The sequence below is a fragment of the Lithobates pipiens genome, unplaced genomic scaffold (assembly GCF_037356315.1).
Source record: "Lithobates pipiens isolate NorthernLeopardFrog02 unplaced genomic scaffold, aLitPip1_a1.2 Scaffold_8, whole genome shotgun sequence".
NCBI classification, from domain to species: Eukaryota; Metazoa; Chordata; class Amphibia; order Anura; family Ranidae; genus Lithobates; species Lithobates pipiens.
In genome coordinates, this window is record NW_027507903.1 from 104,015,113 (window position 1) to 104,029,048 (window position 13,936).

Genomic DNA, 13,936 nt, shown 5'->3' on the forward strand with positions numbered 1-13,936 from the left:
CATCTGCATGAGTTAAAGTGGGTGTTGTGTGCCTCCAGCACAGTATACACCTTTATCTACCCTTTATTGGTGGTGTTCTTAAATACAGGCATCTGCAGGAGTTAGTGGGTGTTGTGTGCCTCCAGCACAGTATACACCTGTATCTACCCTTTTTTGCTGGTGTGCTTTAATACAGAAATTTGCAGGAGTTAACTACCTTCAGATGTATGTACAATCACTCGTGCCCCATACTTGGGGAAAAGGGAAAAATTGGAACAGGAAACAATGCTTGACACAGACCAAAGGAAATGGTTCCAGTAATCCATGTGCTTAGTCTGCTTGTCTTCAGCAAACAGTTTGAGGCCTTTCTTGTGCATCATCTTTAGAAGAAGCTTCCTTCTGGGACAAAAGTCATGCAGACCAATTTGATGCAGCGTTTGGTCTGCGCACTGATAGGCTGACCCCCCACCCCTTCAACCTCTGCAGCAATGCTGGAAGCACTCATACATTTATTTCCCAAAGACAAACTCTGGATATGACGCTGAGCATGTGCACTCAACTTCTTTGGTCGACCATGGCGAGGTCTGTTCTTAGTGGAATCTGTCCTGTATGGTCTTGGCCACCGTGCTGCAGCTTAGTTTCAGGTTCTTGGCAATCTTCTTACAGTTTAGGCCATCTTCATGTAAAGCAACAATTTTTTTTTCAGATCCTCAGAGAGTTCTTTGCCATGCTGAACTTCCAGCGACCAGTATGAGAAAGTGAGAGTGATAACACCAAATTTAACACACAAAAAGAAGGAAATTTCCCAAGTAACAGCCGGTATTATCAAAAATATAAATAATTCTTTATTCAAAAGAATCCACATAAACACTAGTAACTAATGAATGTATAAATGACACACATCCACCACATACAGTAAAAATAGACAACGTCGTCTTATACACAGATGGCCACCACAAGCAGACTCCCAAAAGGTGCAAGTCCCCGACCACTGTCATCACTTCATGACATCACGCGTGATTACCACGTGATCACAAAGTGCAGGATTATCCTGGTAGAAACAGGACTGTAGTCATTTCTCGCTTTATGTTTGAACAATAACTCAAATCTTGATTGAATGTTTTTCTTCCCTGTACGTCTTCCCGGCAGGGTGTGTATTCCCTCAGCCACCTGTGTGAGTGATTTCCTTTCCGGCAGCGTCTTCGTTTACTTCTGGACGTCTCATGCCATGCGGGCACACATGGTAATCTGTGCGTGCATGTGACATCATGGCGTTACGTGTTTACGGCGGAAGTGGCGACAGTGGTCAGGGACTTCTGCCTTTTGGGATGCCAAGGAAGCCACATGAGGTGCGCCTGCATGGCGGCCATAGCCTCCCTCAGTCTGTCAGGTAAGGGGGCTGGGGTCACCAGCACCTTGCGGCTTGTTTTCGGAGTGCTCTCCTTATCAAGGACACTTTATAATCATTGGGATGAAGGCTGACCTGGAAATTATCCCTTCATATCCCTCTTGAACGGTCAGACCCTTCTTAACACCTTAGGAGTAAGTAATATTTATTAATCTGTTTATCATTGCAGGCCTCTTGTCATGCTTTGCTAGGTTGTGTCCTAATATGACATTCTAACTAGTAATCTTTGATAATAGGCACATTGGTTATAGATCCTCTATGTGAACCTACCTCTGGCTATAAAGTTACATCTGGGATAGTGCTTCCATCATCTAACTAGTAAGGTAAAATTAAGTTTCTAATAGTCTAACTGGCACATCTGCAGCATGAACATATATTCATTTTTACATCTCGCATTCATCTTATTATCTTTAGTCACTCACATTTCCCAGCACCTTTTCGTTCTACTGTTTTTCATTCTTATTCACTCATTCACTGGCTGTCTTCACTAGGGATGAGCCGAATACCCCCCCGGTTCGGTTCGCACCAGAACTTTCGAATGGACCGAAAATTTGTGTAAACTTTAGAACCCCATTGAAGTCTATGGGACTTGAACGTTCAAAATAAAAAGTGATAATTTTAATGGCTAATATGCAAGATATTGCTCTAAAAAGGGTTTGGGGACCCGGCTCCTGCCCCAGGTGACATGGGTCAATGCCAAATTTTTTTTTTTAAATGTCGGTTTTTCGGGAGCACTGATTTTAATGACGATTAAAGTGAAAAAAAAAGTAATATTCCTTTAAATATCGAGCCTGGGGGGTGTCTATTATGTCTGTGAAGTGCCACGTGTTTCCCGTGTTTAGAACAGTCCCTGCACAAAATGTAAAAAAAAGTTAATGTAATATCTGGTTTCCGGCAATACTGATGAAAATCATTGAGAAAAATGGCATGGTTAGCCCCCCTGCCCATTACCAGCCCCTTTGGGTCTTGTACGGATATTAAGGGGAACCCTGTACCCAAATAAAAAAAAGGAAACGCGTGGGGTTCTCAGGCCCTATATACTCAGAACAGCAGTATACAGGCGGTGCAAACAAGACGGGGACTGTGTAGGTTTGTTGTGTTAAGTAGAATCTATTTGTAATTTTGAACTGGTACATTTTTAAAGTGTAGCTCCAGTCAAAAAATCTATTTTTAAGCTTCTTGGAAAACATAGGGAAGGGTTATCACCCCTGTATAATTTTTTGGGCCGTCCGTCTTTTTTCATCTCACTTCCTGTTGTCTCCTTCTGTTTGCAAGTAGGTGACGTTTGTAAGTTGGATGTTTGAAAGTAGGGGCCTGCCCTATATGTGCTGCAGAAATGTGGGCCTAAGTTGTTGGTGTTGCCACAACACTGTAAGTCTTCAAAGTGATTATTGGTGGGCGCTGGAGCGCCCTGCTGTGAACGATTATATCAAGAATTGTAATTACATGCCATTGTTGAACAGTGGTAGAAAAATTGGGCCTTTGGTGGTTGTGGTGGTAGTGCTGGTGCCACAACACTATAAGCCCTCACAGTTACTCTCGGTGGGCACAGGAACGGGCCCTGCTGTGAAATATTATATCAAGAATTGTAATTAGGCACTGCTTGCTGGGGCCACGACACTGCAACCTCTCCCATATACTCTAGTTGGAGTGCAGGAATGAGCCCTGCTGCAAAGCATTGCATCCAAAATTTTAATTACACGCCCCTGTTAAACAGGGGCTGAAAAATTGAGCTGGTGGCATCACCCAGAGCCAAAAATGTTCTTCCACGCTATCAGCAGGATCATTGAGGAGGAAGAGGATAGTCAGACAACATAACAGGACAGTCACTCAGCATCAGCATAGGCAGTCTTGAAGGGATGTGACATTTCAAAAAAAATATTCGGTTACATCAGCTTCAGGTGCTTGGTAGCTGGTGGTGATCCAAGACTGATTAATCTTTATGAAGGTCAGTCAATCAACCGAGTCGGTGGACTCCAGGTGTTTCTTGGGACTATAAATCATCCCTAAAAGACTGCTGCTGCTGAGTGCCAGGCTGCACCTCCATGCTGACACAGGCCTCCTCCTCCTCTTCCTGTGTTATGAGTGGGACAGCAGGAACACTGTCTGGATAAAGGGGGCCTTGAGAGGCAAGGAAGTCCTCCTCTTTCTGGCTCTGTTCTGCCTCAAGTGTCCATTATTCCACGCAGCGTATGCTCCAACAGGTGGACAAGAGGTACAGTGTCACTGATGCACGCACTGTCACTGCTCACCATCCTCGTGGCCTCCTCAAATGGTGACAGGACAGTGAATGAATCCCTGATTAGGCCCCACTGGCGTGGTGAAAAAAAACAAGCTCACCTGACCCTGTCCTGGTGCCGTAGTCGCACAGGTACTCATTGATGGCCCTCTGCTGCGTGCGCAGCCGCTGCAGCATGGCCAACGTTGAGTTCCACCTCGTGGGCATGTCACATATAAGGCGGTTCTTGGGTAGGTTCAACTCCTTTTGGAGCTTAGCCAGCCGAGCACTGGCATTAAATGCTTGGCGGAAAAGCACACAGACTTTCCTGGCCTGCCTCAGGACATCCTGTAAGCCCGGGTACCTTCCCAAGAACCACTGCACCACCAGGTTAAGGATGTGAGCCACACAGGGAACATGGGTCAGTTGTCCCTGTCGGAGGGCGGAGAGGAGGTTGATGCCATTGTCGCAAACCACCATTCCTGGCTTAAGCTGGTGTGGCATCAACCACCTCTCGGCCTGCCTGTGCAGAGTTGACAAAATATCTCCTGTCTCCAATGGCTCCTGTCCCCCAAACAAATTAGCACAAGCACGGCATGGCATCTTTTTGCCAGCGTACTTGCATAGCCCCTTGAACGCCTACGGAGCACCGCTGGTTCCAAAGGACAGAGCACTGGAAGAGGACATGGAGGAAGAAGAAGAGGAGGGGGTGGAGGAGAGAGGTGTGTCACAACCAGTAGTAGCATTTTGGAGGCGTGGTGGCGGAACAACCTCCAACACTACTGCACCTTGTCCTGCATCCTTCCCAGCTGCCAGAAGAGTGACCCAATGGGCTGTGAAAGATAGGTAATGTCCCTGTCCATGCCTGCTGGACTATGAGTCAGCGGTAATATGCACCTTACCGCTGACCGCCCTGTCCAGCGAGGCATGGACATTGCCTTCCATATGCCGGTAGAGAGCCAGAATCGCCTTCCATGAGAAAAAGTGGCGTTTGGGGACCTGCCACTGAGGAACTGCACATTGCACAAACTCACGGAAGGGGGCCGAGTCTACCAACTGAAAAGGCAGCAGTTGAAGTGCTAGCAATTTAGCCAAGCTAGCATTCAACTGCTGGGCATGTGGATGGCTGGGAGTGAACTTCTTTCGACGGTCCAGCAGCTGGGGCAGGGAAATTTGCCTGATACAATCAGACGTATGTGTACTGCTAGCAGAGTGCCCGCAAGAACTTGGCTGTGACACACCTAATTCTACACCTTCATTCCTCTCAGTGCAGGTTTCAGAGAGGACTGAAGGTCTAGTGGGGTTGGAGATCTCAGCTGATGAGGAGCAAGGAGAGGTCCGCTTGGTTCTTTGGTGTGGGTCTTTAAGGTACACTTGCCAATGAGCTGCATGGCAGGTCAACATATGTCTGGTCAAACATGTGGCGCCCAAGCGGCTGATGTTTTGGCCATGCGAGATTCGCTTGAGACATATGTTGCAAATAGCAGCAGTGCAATCTGATGCACTGGTCTCAAAAAAGGCCCACACCAAAGAACTTTTGGCGGAGCTCTGCGGTGTGATTCAGTCGGTGTGCTGCCCCTAAGCTGGCCCCCGGAGGGCATCCTCTCTTGTTGGAGACGTGCCTCCTCCTCTTCCTCTCAGGCACCCACGTGGAGTCAGTGACCTCATTATCCCCTCCCTCTTCATCACTGGAGCAAACCTGGCAGTATGCTGCAGCTGGTGGAACATGACTGCCAGATTGCTGTCCTTCTAAAGCATCTCCTCTCTCTGCGCTCACGCTACTGCCTTCCTCTAGCTGGGTATCATCATCAGAGCCTTCAAAACGCTGGGCATCCTCCTGTAGATGACTCCTCAGGACATGGTGGGTCTAGGGAAGGAGTGACAGATGACATTGAGACGAGGGAAGAGGACGCGTTGGCAGCTGCTTTGCTAGTGCCCTGAGCCTGGGTGAGAGAGGATGAGGAGGATGAGGAGGGCTTGGTCATCCACTCTACCAAGTCTTCGGCATGATGCGGCTCAACATGTCCAGCTGCCAAAAATAAGGACAAGCGTGTCCCATGGCTACGTGCTGATAACGATGCACCGCGTCCATGACCAGCACTGTTGTCTCTAGACACAGAGCCTGCTTGCCCTCTTTTATTGGCTCGTGACTGTTTGCCTCTCCTTGTTGGCCTTCCAGACATAGTAATGGCCTGCAGGGAGATGGGAAAACCAGCAATTGGGTAGTGTATATTGTGCTGGAGGCACACAACACCCACTGTAAATGCTGCAGATGCCTGTATTAGAGAACACCAGCAATAAAGGGTAGATACAGGTGTATACTGTGCTGGAGGCACACAACACCCTTTGCTAATCTGGACTGAAGGTAGCGGTCTCTCTATGGAGGCTCTTCATAGAGAGACTGCTATCTCCAGTCCAGAGGCCTCAGCATAAGGTGACTTACACCACTAATTCACTGGGCGGGGCCCCTCTATAGAAAGACAACTATCTCCAGTCTAGGGTCCCCTCCACAGAAAAACTGCTTCTTCTAATCTAGGGGCCCCCCCTATTGTAGAGCCCCGTACACACTATCAGATTGTCTGCTGAGTTTTTCCTTCAGATTTACCAAAACCATATAATATGAGGTCAAACCTTAGGAGTTTCAATGCGTATGCAATCAGGCAGGCCCTTCTACTACATGGTTTTGGTAAATCTGAAGGAAAAACTCAGCAGACAATCTGATAGTGTGTACGGGGCTTAGGTTAACATTAGAATGGTAGAATACAAGGTACTCAAGCGCTGGTGCGGCAAAAATATAAAAAAAATGCCCCAAAATTTATAAAAAAATAATATATATAAATAGAAAATGAATTCATTAATGATAAAAGCTGCACCAAAAAAACTGTGATCCCTTACTTGTGAGAATATGAATAAAGTATATAAATTATTAGTGCGCTAAAATCAATCCTCAATACTCAATATGTACCATGAAAATTAATAATAATGAATAAATAAAATAATTTAATATTAATAAATCCCCATGCAAATACAAAATTGTAAGTGCGAAAATGTGAAAATAAATAACCGTGTAGGTAAATAAATGTGATTTACACAGACCAATTAACCGTTAACCTCCCTAGCGGTATCCCCGAGCGTGACTCGGGTTTGGTTTTTTATTGTACTATCGGTAACCCCGAGTCACGCTCGGGGTAACATTGCAGAGCGGCGAGCGGAGATCTTACCTTCTCCCTGCGCTCCAGTGATGTTCTCCGCTGTCCTCCGTGTCCTCCCCTGTGATCGCCGACGCAATCGCCGGCGAGGTCACGCCATCCTCACTTCCTGGTTCCGTTCTCTGCGAGCAGCAGCGGCGCACGGGAGCGGAACTGGGCGGGAAATTCAAAAAGTTACAAACACACAAACACATAAATAGAGGTGATACATTGTAATCTGAGAGGATTACACTGTATCATCTCTATCTGACTGATAAACCATACAGTGCCCCTTGCCTCCAATAAAATAAAATCTAACATGGCATCAAAAAAGCGCCAATTCGCTACAAAATCGCCATTGGACCAGCTGAGTGACAGCGATAGCGACACGGAGTTGCTCGCAGAAATTAGCGATAGTGAGTCGTGGGGAGATTTGTCGTCTGACACTGACACGGATCTGACAAGTGACAGCGGTGATGATCCTGCACCTGACCTCAGCGATGTGCGCAATTGGTGCCCTATCGACTGCGATACAGACCAGGTAGCGCCGCCAAGATTCCCTTTCACTGGATCACCTGGGATGAAGGTAGATGTCGAACGTGACAATCCTCTGGCATACCTGCAATTATTTCTCACTGAGGATGTAATTGAAAAAATTGTCACAGAGACAAATCGCTACCAGGTACAGCAATCCGCTACGCTGCATGCCAGGTTTTCCCGAAGCAGAAAGTGGGAACCTGTGACCAAAGAGGACATCTGGCAGTTCCTGGGACTCATCATTCTTCAGGGAGTGGTGGGGAAACCGCTCCAAAAATGGTACTGGACCACCAATAAATTACTGGCCACTCCGTTTTTTGGCACCGTGATGTCGGAATACCGTTTTTCCCTCATCATGAAATATTTCCATTTCACGAACAATGAGGAGTTTGATGAGGCCACGCATCCTGCACCCAAACTCAAAAAAATCTGGGAGGTATCGCAAATTATACAGCGGACCTACATGCCAGAAAGGGACGTCTGCGTGGACGAAAGCTTGATGGCCTACAAGGGACGCCTGAGCTGGATACAATTTATTGCATCCAAAAGAGCGAGATTTGGAATAAAGTCCTACATGCTCTGCGAGTCATCCACCGGGTACATATGGAATGCGGTCATTTACACCGGTAAAGGCACGAAGTTCAACCCCAGGTACAGCGGCTATGGGATGACCACATCATCAGTCCTCACACTGCTGGAGCCATTGCTGAACCAGGGATATTGTGTCACCATGTACAATTTTTATACGTCTCCGGAACTTTTTGATGTTTTGCTAAAAAACAAGACCGATGCGTATGGTGCGGTTAGGCCCAATCGACGTGACATGCCATCTCTGTTCTCCCGGAAAAATCTAAAAAACGGAGAAATGGTTGCCTGGCAGAAGGGTAAGATGATGGCAATGCGATGGCGAGATAAGAAGGACGTGTGTCTGATGAGTACCGTGCACAATACCGCCACTGCCATGGTCCACACCAAACGTGGGAAAGATGTGCTGAAGCCGCAAGTCGTCATAGACTATAATTGCACTATGGGAGGCGTGGACAGAGCCGATCAGGCAATGACATTTTATCCGGCTATGCGCAAGCAGCAAAAAAATATTATAAAAAGATTTTCCGGCATCTTCTGGAGCAATGCCTTTGGAACGCATATGTCCTATATAGAGCACAGAGTCGCAAGCCTCTTATTCATGCTGATTTTACCTGGAAGGTGGCTGAGCAGATTTTCCTCCAACACCAGACACCATCAGGATCTGGGATCAGACCTGGACGACATGCTGTTGACGTTGTCAACCCAGAACGCCTAACAGGTCGTCACTTTGTGGACTACATACCACCAACCGCAAAAAAAGCAGCACCTACCAGGATGTGCGTGGTTTGCTGCTCAAAGAGAGATAGCAGTGGGAAAAAAGTCCGAAAAGAAAGTCGGTTCTATTGTCCGGATTGTGATGTTGGACTGTGTGCTGTACCCTGCTTCAAAGTGTATCACACTCAGGATGTTTATTGAATTTTCTTTGTTTGACAAATTTCATTATTTCACGTTACATTATTGAATAAAATTATATTATTTATAAGATTATAATTCATGATTTTGTGTTTCTAACTTTATCACATCTGGGATGTCTACTAGAGCCTTGTTTGGTCAGGTTTTAGTAAGTAATTACTAAGAATTACAGGCCTATGATACATAACACCAAATTTTCATGCAAAAGAATTGTACCGCTTTTGGAATAGAATTCCTGACAAAATCATACCGCCAGGGAGGTTAAATATATCCTCCTAGTAATTAGATATCAAATTAAAAATTAAGATTCCTGAATATATACCTTCTGTGTTAATAAATATAAATATAAAGTGCCTTCCGTGCATAAATTGCTCATTCCCAATGCAATAAATAAATCAAATAGATCAAAAGTCTAATTGCATACAGCTTCTGCTACTGCACTCTAATTCAAACACTCCTGTGCGCTGAACTCCACAGAACTGCATATATAGTCTTTAAGAATGACTTATCACCCTCAGTCCTTTAGACTCTGTCCACAACACACTTTTATCCCACTGCAACTCATATGGCATTTTCCTTCTTGCTCTTTACTTTGTATTTTGTATCTATCATTCCGCCGTGGATGGAAACAAAAGGAGAGAGAGAACAAGGGATAGCGTGTTACTGTGACACAGGATGAAATTAAAATCTATACACCAATTCACTCACGAAACCAGTTAAAGCGGAGGTCCACCCTAAAGTGGACCTTCCGCTCATTGGAACCCTCCCCACCTCCGGCGCCACAATTGGCAACTTTCAGGGGGGAGGGGGATGCAGGTACCTGTACAGTACAGGTATCTGCACCCACTTCTGGCGTAGATTCTGCAGAAGGTACGCCCCTTTCCGCAGAATCTACGCCCCTTTCCGAAGGTCCCCCGCTGCCTGCTGCCACACGGATCCCAGAGACAGCGGGGACCATCCTTATTGCACAGTGCGACTCGCGCATGCGCACTAAGGAACCGGGAAATGAAGCCGAAAGGCTCCACTTCCTGATTCCCATACCCAAGATGGCGGCGGCAGCACCCGAGAGACGATCGAGAGATCGGCTTCCAGTGCCGACATCGCGGGCACGCTGGGCGGGTAAGTGTCATTATTTTAAAAGTCAGCAGCTGCAGTATTTGTAGCTGCTGGCTTTTAAAAAAAAAACGGCGGACTCCTGCTTTAAAGCATGGGCATTAGGCAGAGCGTCAGATTGTACTCCTCCTCACAGCCTCTCCGAACACTGAGGGCTCGACATCACTGGCTCCTCCTCCCGACGCATTGCGTCACAGGTCACGTGACATTCTCAAGGGAAATGACACCTACACGGTTATTTATTTTCACACGTACAATTTTGTATTTGCACTGGGATTTATTAATATTTTATTATTTTATTTATTTATTATTATTGATTTTCTTGGTACATATTGAGGATTGAGTTTAGCGCACTAATAATTTATATACTTTATTCATTTTAACATTAGAATGGAAAGTCTCTGGGATAGTAAATCAGAAATCAGTTCAGAGTGCAGTAACAGTAGTGCAGGAATATTGTGCTCCCTACAGCAGTTTACAGGTTAAGGTGCCCGTTTGGTGTGTGTCCCGTATGTGGTCTCACCTGAATTGACTCAGTTGAGCCCAGTCTGGCTCTCGCCTCCTCCACCTCCCCAGTGTGGCCACAGTGTGGCATGCAGCACTTGCTGTGTGGTGAAGGGAACACACACTGTCACAGTAGAGCCTTGGGGTGGGTGGGCAAGGAAGCGGACAGCCCCAGACTCCCAGCACGCACTGGCACAGCAGTGGCAGTGTCCCCAGGGGTAGTGCGAGGAGAGGAAGAGGACAGATTACTCTTCTGTGTCAGGGCTGCAGTCAGCACTAGAGGAGGCAAATTCAGCCATCTTCCCCTTCTGTGGCTGATGCCGGAAACCCTGGACAGGAAGGGAATCCAGCAACCGTGGCTGCACCCTAGGCGACCTCCTAGTTTGCCTATGCAAGAAAGATAGGAAGTGACACAGCACCAGTGACAGTCTTCCATCCCGGTATATACATAAGTATGCAAAGAACAGTGGTCATGGGACTTTGAGTGAGGCAAATCACTAAATCAGGTAAAGGTACAAAAAGAATATTTGAAGTAAAAATTGATTTATGATACAGACAAGAAAAAATATTCTCAAAATACATGATGCAATCATAAAAAACAAATGCCTGGCAAAAGCCTGGAAAACGCCTAATGTTTCACCCAGAGCAGCAAAGAAAAAAATTTCCTGGATCATGAACCAGGAAAAAATGGCCGGTGTAATCCTGGATCGTTCTGAGAAATTCTATCACACTTGGGAACCTTGGGCATCTTTTATTGGGATCACCCTTCCACATTGAAATAGCTGTACTACTGGCTGTGGCTCACTTCTCCAGATGACCTTCTACACCGCCCTCTACCTCCTTTCATACTCTTCTATGCTACTTGTCCTTCTCCTTTACCCTTCCTCTACCTTTCCTGCTCTTATTTTCTTTGTCTATCCTTTTTTCCTCCTATACTCCCTTTTCCCCTTCCTGTAGGGGATGCTCCCTTTGATTGCAAATATTTGTTGTGATTAGTTAACATTTCAATTATTGGATTTCCTAGTCTATACACTGCAAGGAAATTTTTCTTTTGTTCTACTATGTTCTTTTGCTCTCCCTCCCAGAAATTGAGTATATATCGCGTGTGCCTTATTCAGTTGCATAACTCAAAACTCTCACTTGTACTATTTAGTTTACAGAACCAATGAAGTTTGTTGGCCAGTTCCTTTCGCTGGGGGGTGGGGGGGGGGCCCTGGGGAGGTGCCCAGTCGCAGTGTGATCCCATTTGGGGCGGCAGGGTGATCTTCCCTGGGCCCGCCTCGGCCTCTGGTGGAGGGTACTATGGAGGGATCTCCGGGTCCCCGTGACTTGAGGTGGGGCCTCGCTGATCCTTTGTTATCGAACATATCTTTGCTAATACGCGCTCTCATTCTCGGGTTGGTCCAGGTTTATTCTCTTATCTCCTATATTGCAACCTTGGTCTGGGGGGGGGATATGTTTTTCTTACTTGTGTTCTCCTTATATGCCTTACCAGTATGATTCATATGTCTTTTAGGGGGCGTCTTGCCCTACTATCACTTATTATTGACATGTTTTGTAATCTGTTATTTTACTTAATAACAATAAAAATCTATTGAAAGTAAAAAACAAATGCCATAGAAAGCTGACATACATAAATTTAAAAAATGATTTCATATTATATAGCTACATGATGGCATAAATAAGCAGGTACATAGTAGAGCAGCGCTTTGCAGGCAATTTTAACCCTTTTTCAGACGCTAGCGGGGACTAAAACCGCCCCGATAGCGGCCGAGTAGTGCCGCTAAAACGACGGTAAAGAACCGCTTTACTGCCAAAGCCCGTCTGCCCCGTGGGAATGTAGTCATAGCGTGTACTACAAAAAAATTGCCGTGTGCCATGAAATTGTTTGGGTTTGGATTGAAGAAAAGGTGGCAACCCTACTGCAGATTGAAAAGGAAAGGTCATTTTTAATAACATTCAATTACAATATGATTAGTGTCACAATTATATGCACTATATTATTTTTTCTTTATTTGCTATTTTTTTCCCCCACGAAAGTGGAGTTACCCTTTAAAGTGGAAGTCCATGCAAAATCTAAAGACACCAGGGATCTAACACTAACCTCTCTACCCCTGTAAAGAAAAGATGAGTATAGATACCTTTTTGGAAGCTGATCTGACCCGATCTCCAGCCCCGGAAGCTCTGTAGAGGACATGGCTGACAAGGGCTGTTAAATGAATGGGAAGTGATGTCACCTATAGAGTTACTATGGTGCTTCCGTTGTGCTCCGTCTCCTCTGCACCCGCCTCCACAGAGAAGCCATCGCTGACAGCTCAGAGTGGCATCTGGTCAGAGCAGGTCAGACCGGTATCCAGAAAGGTATGTATCCTCGTTTTTTCTTTACAGGGATAGAGAGGTTATTCTTAGATCCCTGGTGTCTATAGATGCAGAGATTTTAGATTTTGCATGGACTTCCACTTTAAACCCACAAGTGCTTCTTTTTTTCCACTACTATTCCTTTATATTGGCTTTTGAGATTTACAAATGCAGCAATTTAGAATTGGATGAAAGGTTTAGCACTGGGAAACACTTTTTGAAAGATAAAAAGTGCATTTTATATACAAGTATATGGATCAGATCAAAATTCATTTTGCCCGTTCAGGTCTGGTATGGATATTAAGGGAAACCACGTGTCAAATTTTTTTTTAAAAATGGACGTGGCCTAAATATCCATATCAGACCCTTCAGGTCTGGTATGGATATTAAGGGGAACCCTGCATCAAATTTAAAATAAAATTTGACGTGGGGGTCCCCCTAAAAATCCATACCAGACCCTTTATCCGAGCACGCAACCTGACAGGCCGCACGTCAATTTTTTTTTTTAATTTGATGCGGGGTTCCCCTTAATAACCAGACCTGAAGGGCCTAGTAATTGAATTTAGGGGAACCCCCACGTTTTTTGCTTTTTTTTTTTTTTATCAATGAATGAATTGTGCTCCGTAATACAGAGAACACTCATTGAGTGTTCTCTGTATTACGGGAGCCGACAATTGAAAGTGATTTTAAAAGACTTTTTTTCCTTGCGAAATGACACTTTGTGCAGGGACAGTTCTAAGCACGGGAAACATGCGTCCCTTCCCAGGCATACTATAGACACCCCCCAGGTACGAAATTTAAAGGAATATTACACTTTTATTTTTTCACTTTAATCATTATTAAAATCACTGCTCCTGAAAAAACTGCAGTTTTTAAAACTTTTTTTTGCATTGATCCATGTTCCCTGGGGCAGGACCCGGGTCCCCAAACACTTTTTAGGACAGTAACTTGCATATTAGCCTTTAAAATGAGCACTTTAGATTGTGAACGTTCGAGTCCCATAGACTTTAATAGGGTTCTAAAGTTCACACGAAGTTTAGGTCTGTTCGCAGGTTCTGGTGCGAACCGCACAGGGGGGTGTTCGGCTCATCCTTAGTCCTCGGTTTCAGGGGACAGTCCCCGGATTGAGGA

At 45.6% G+C, this 13,936-nt stretch overlaps 1 protein-coding gene across 1 annotated transcript in view; it reads right to left on the reverse strand.

Moving 5' to 3' along the window:
* The window catches only part of LOC143961979 (uncharacterized), a 76,722-nt gene that overhangs the window by 61,393 nt on the left and 1,393 nt on the right, over positions 1–13,936 (reverse strand). Inside the window, exon 2 of the mRNA XM_077471324.1 lies at positions 12,589–12,656. Within this exon, the coding sequence (XP_077327450.1) occupies positions 12,589–12,656 (68 nt within the window). The remainder of the gene's footprint in view (positions 1–12,588; positions 12,657–13,936) is intronic.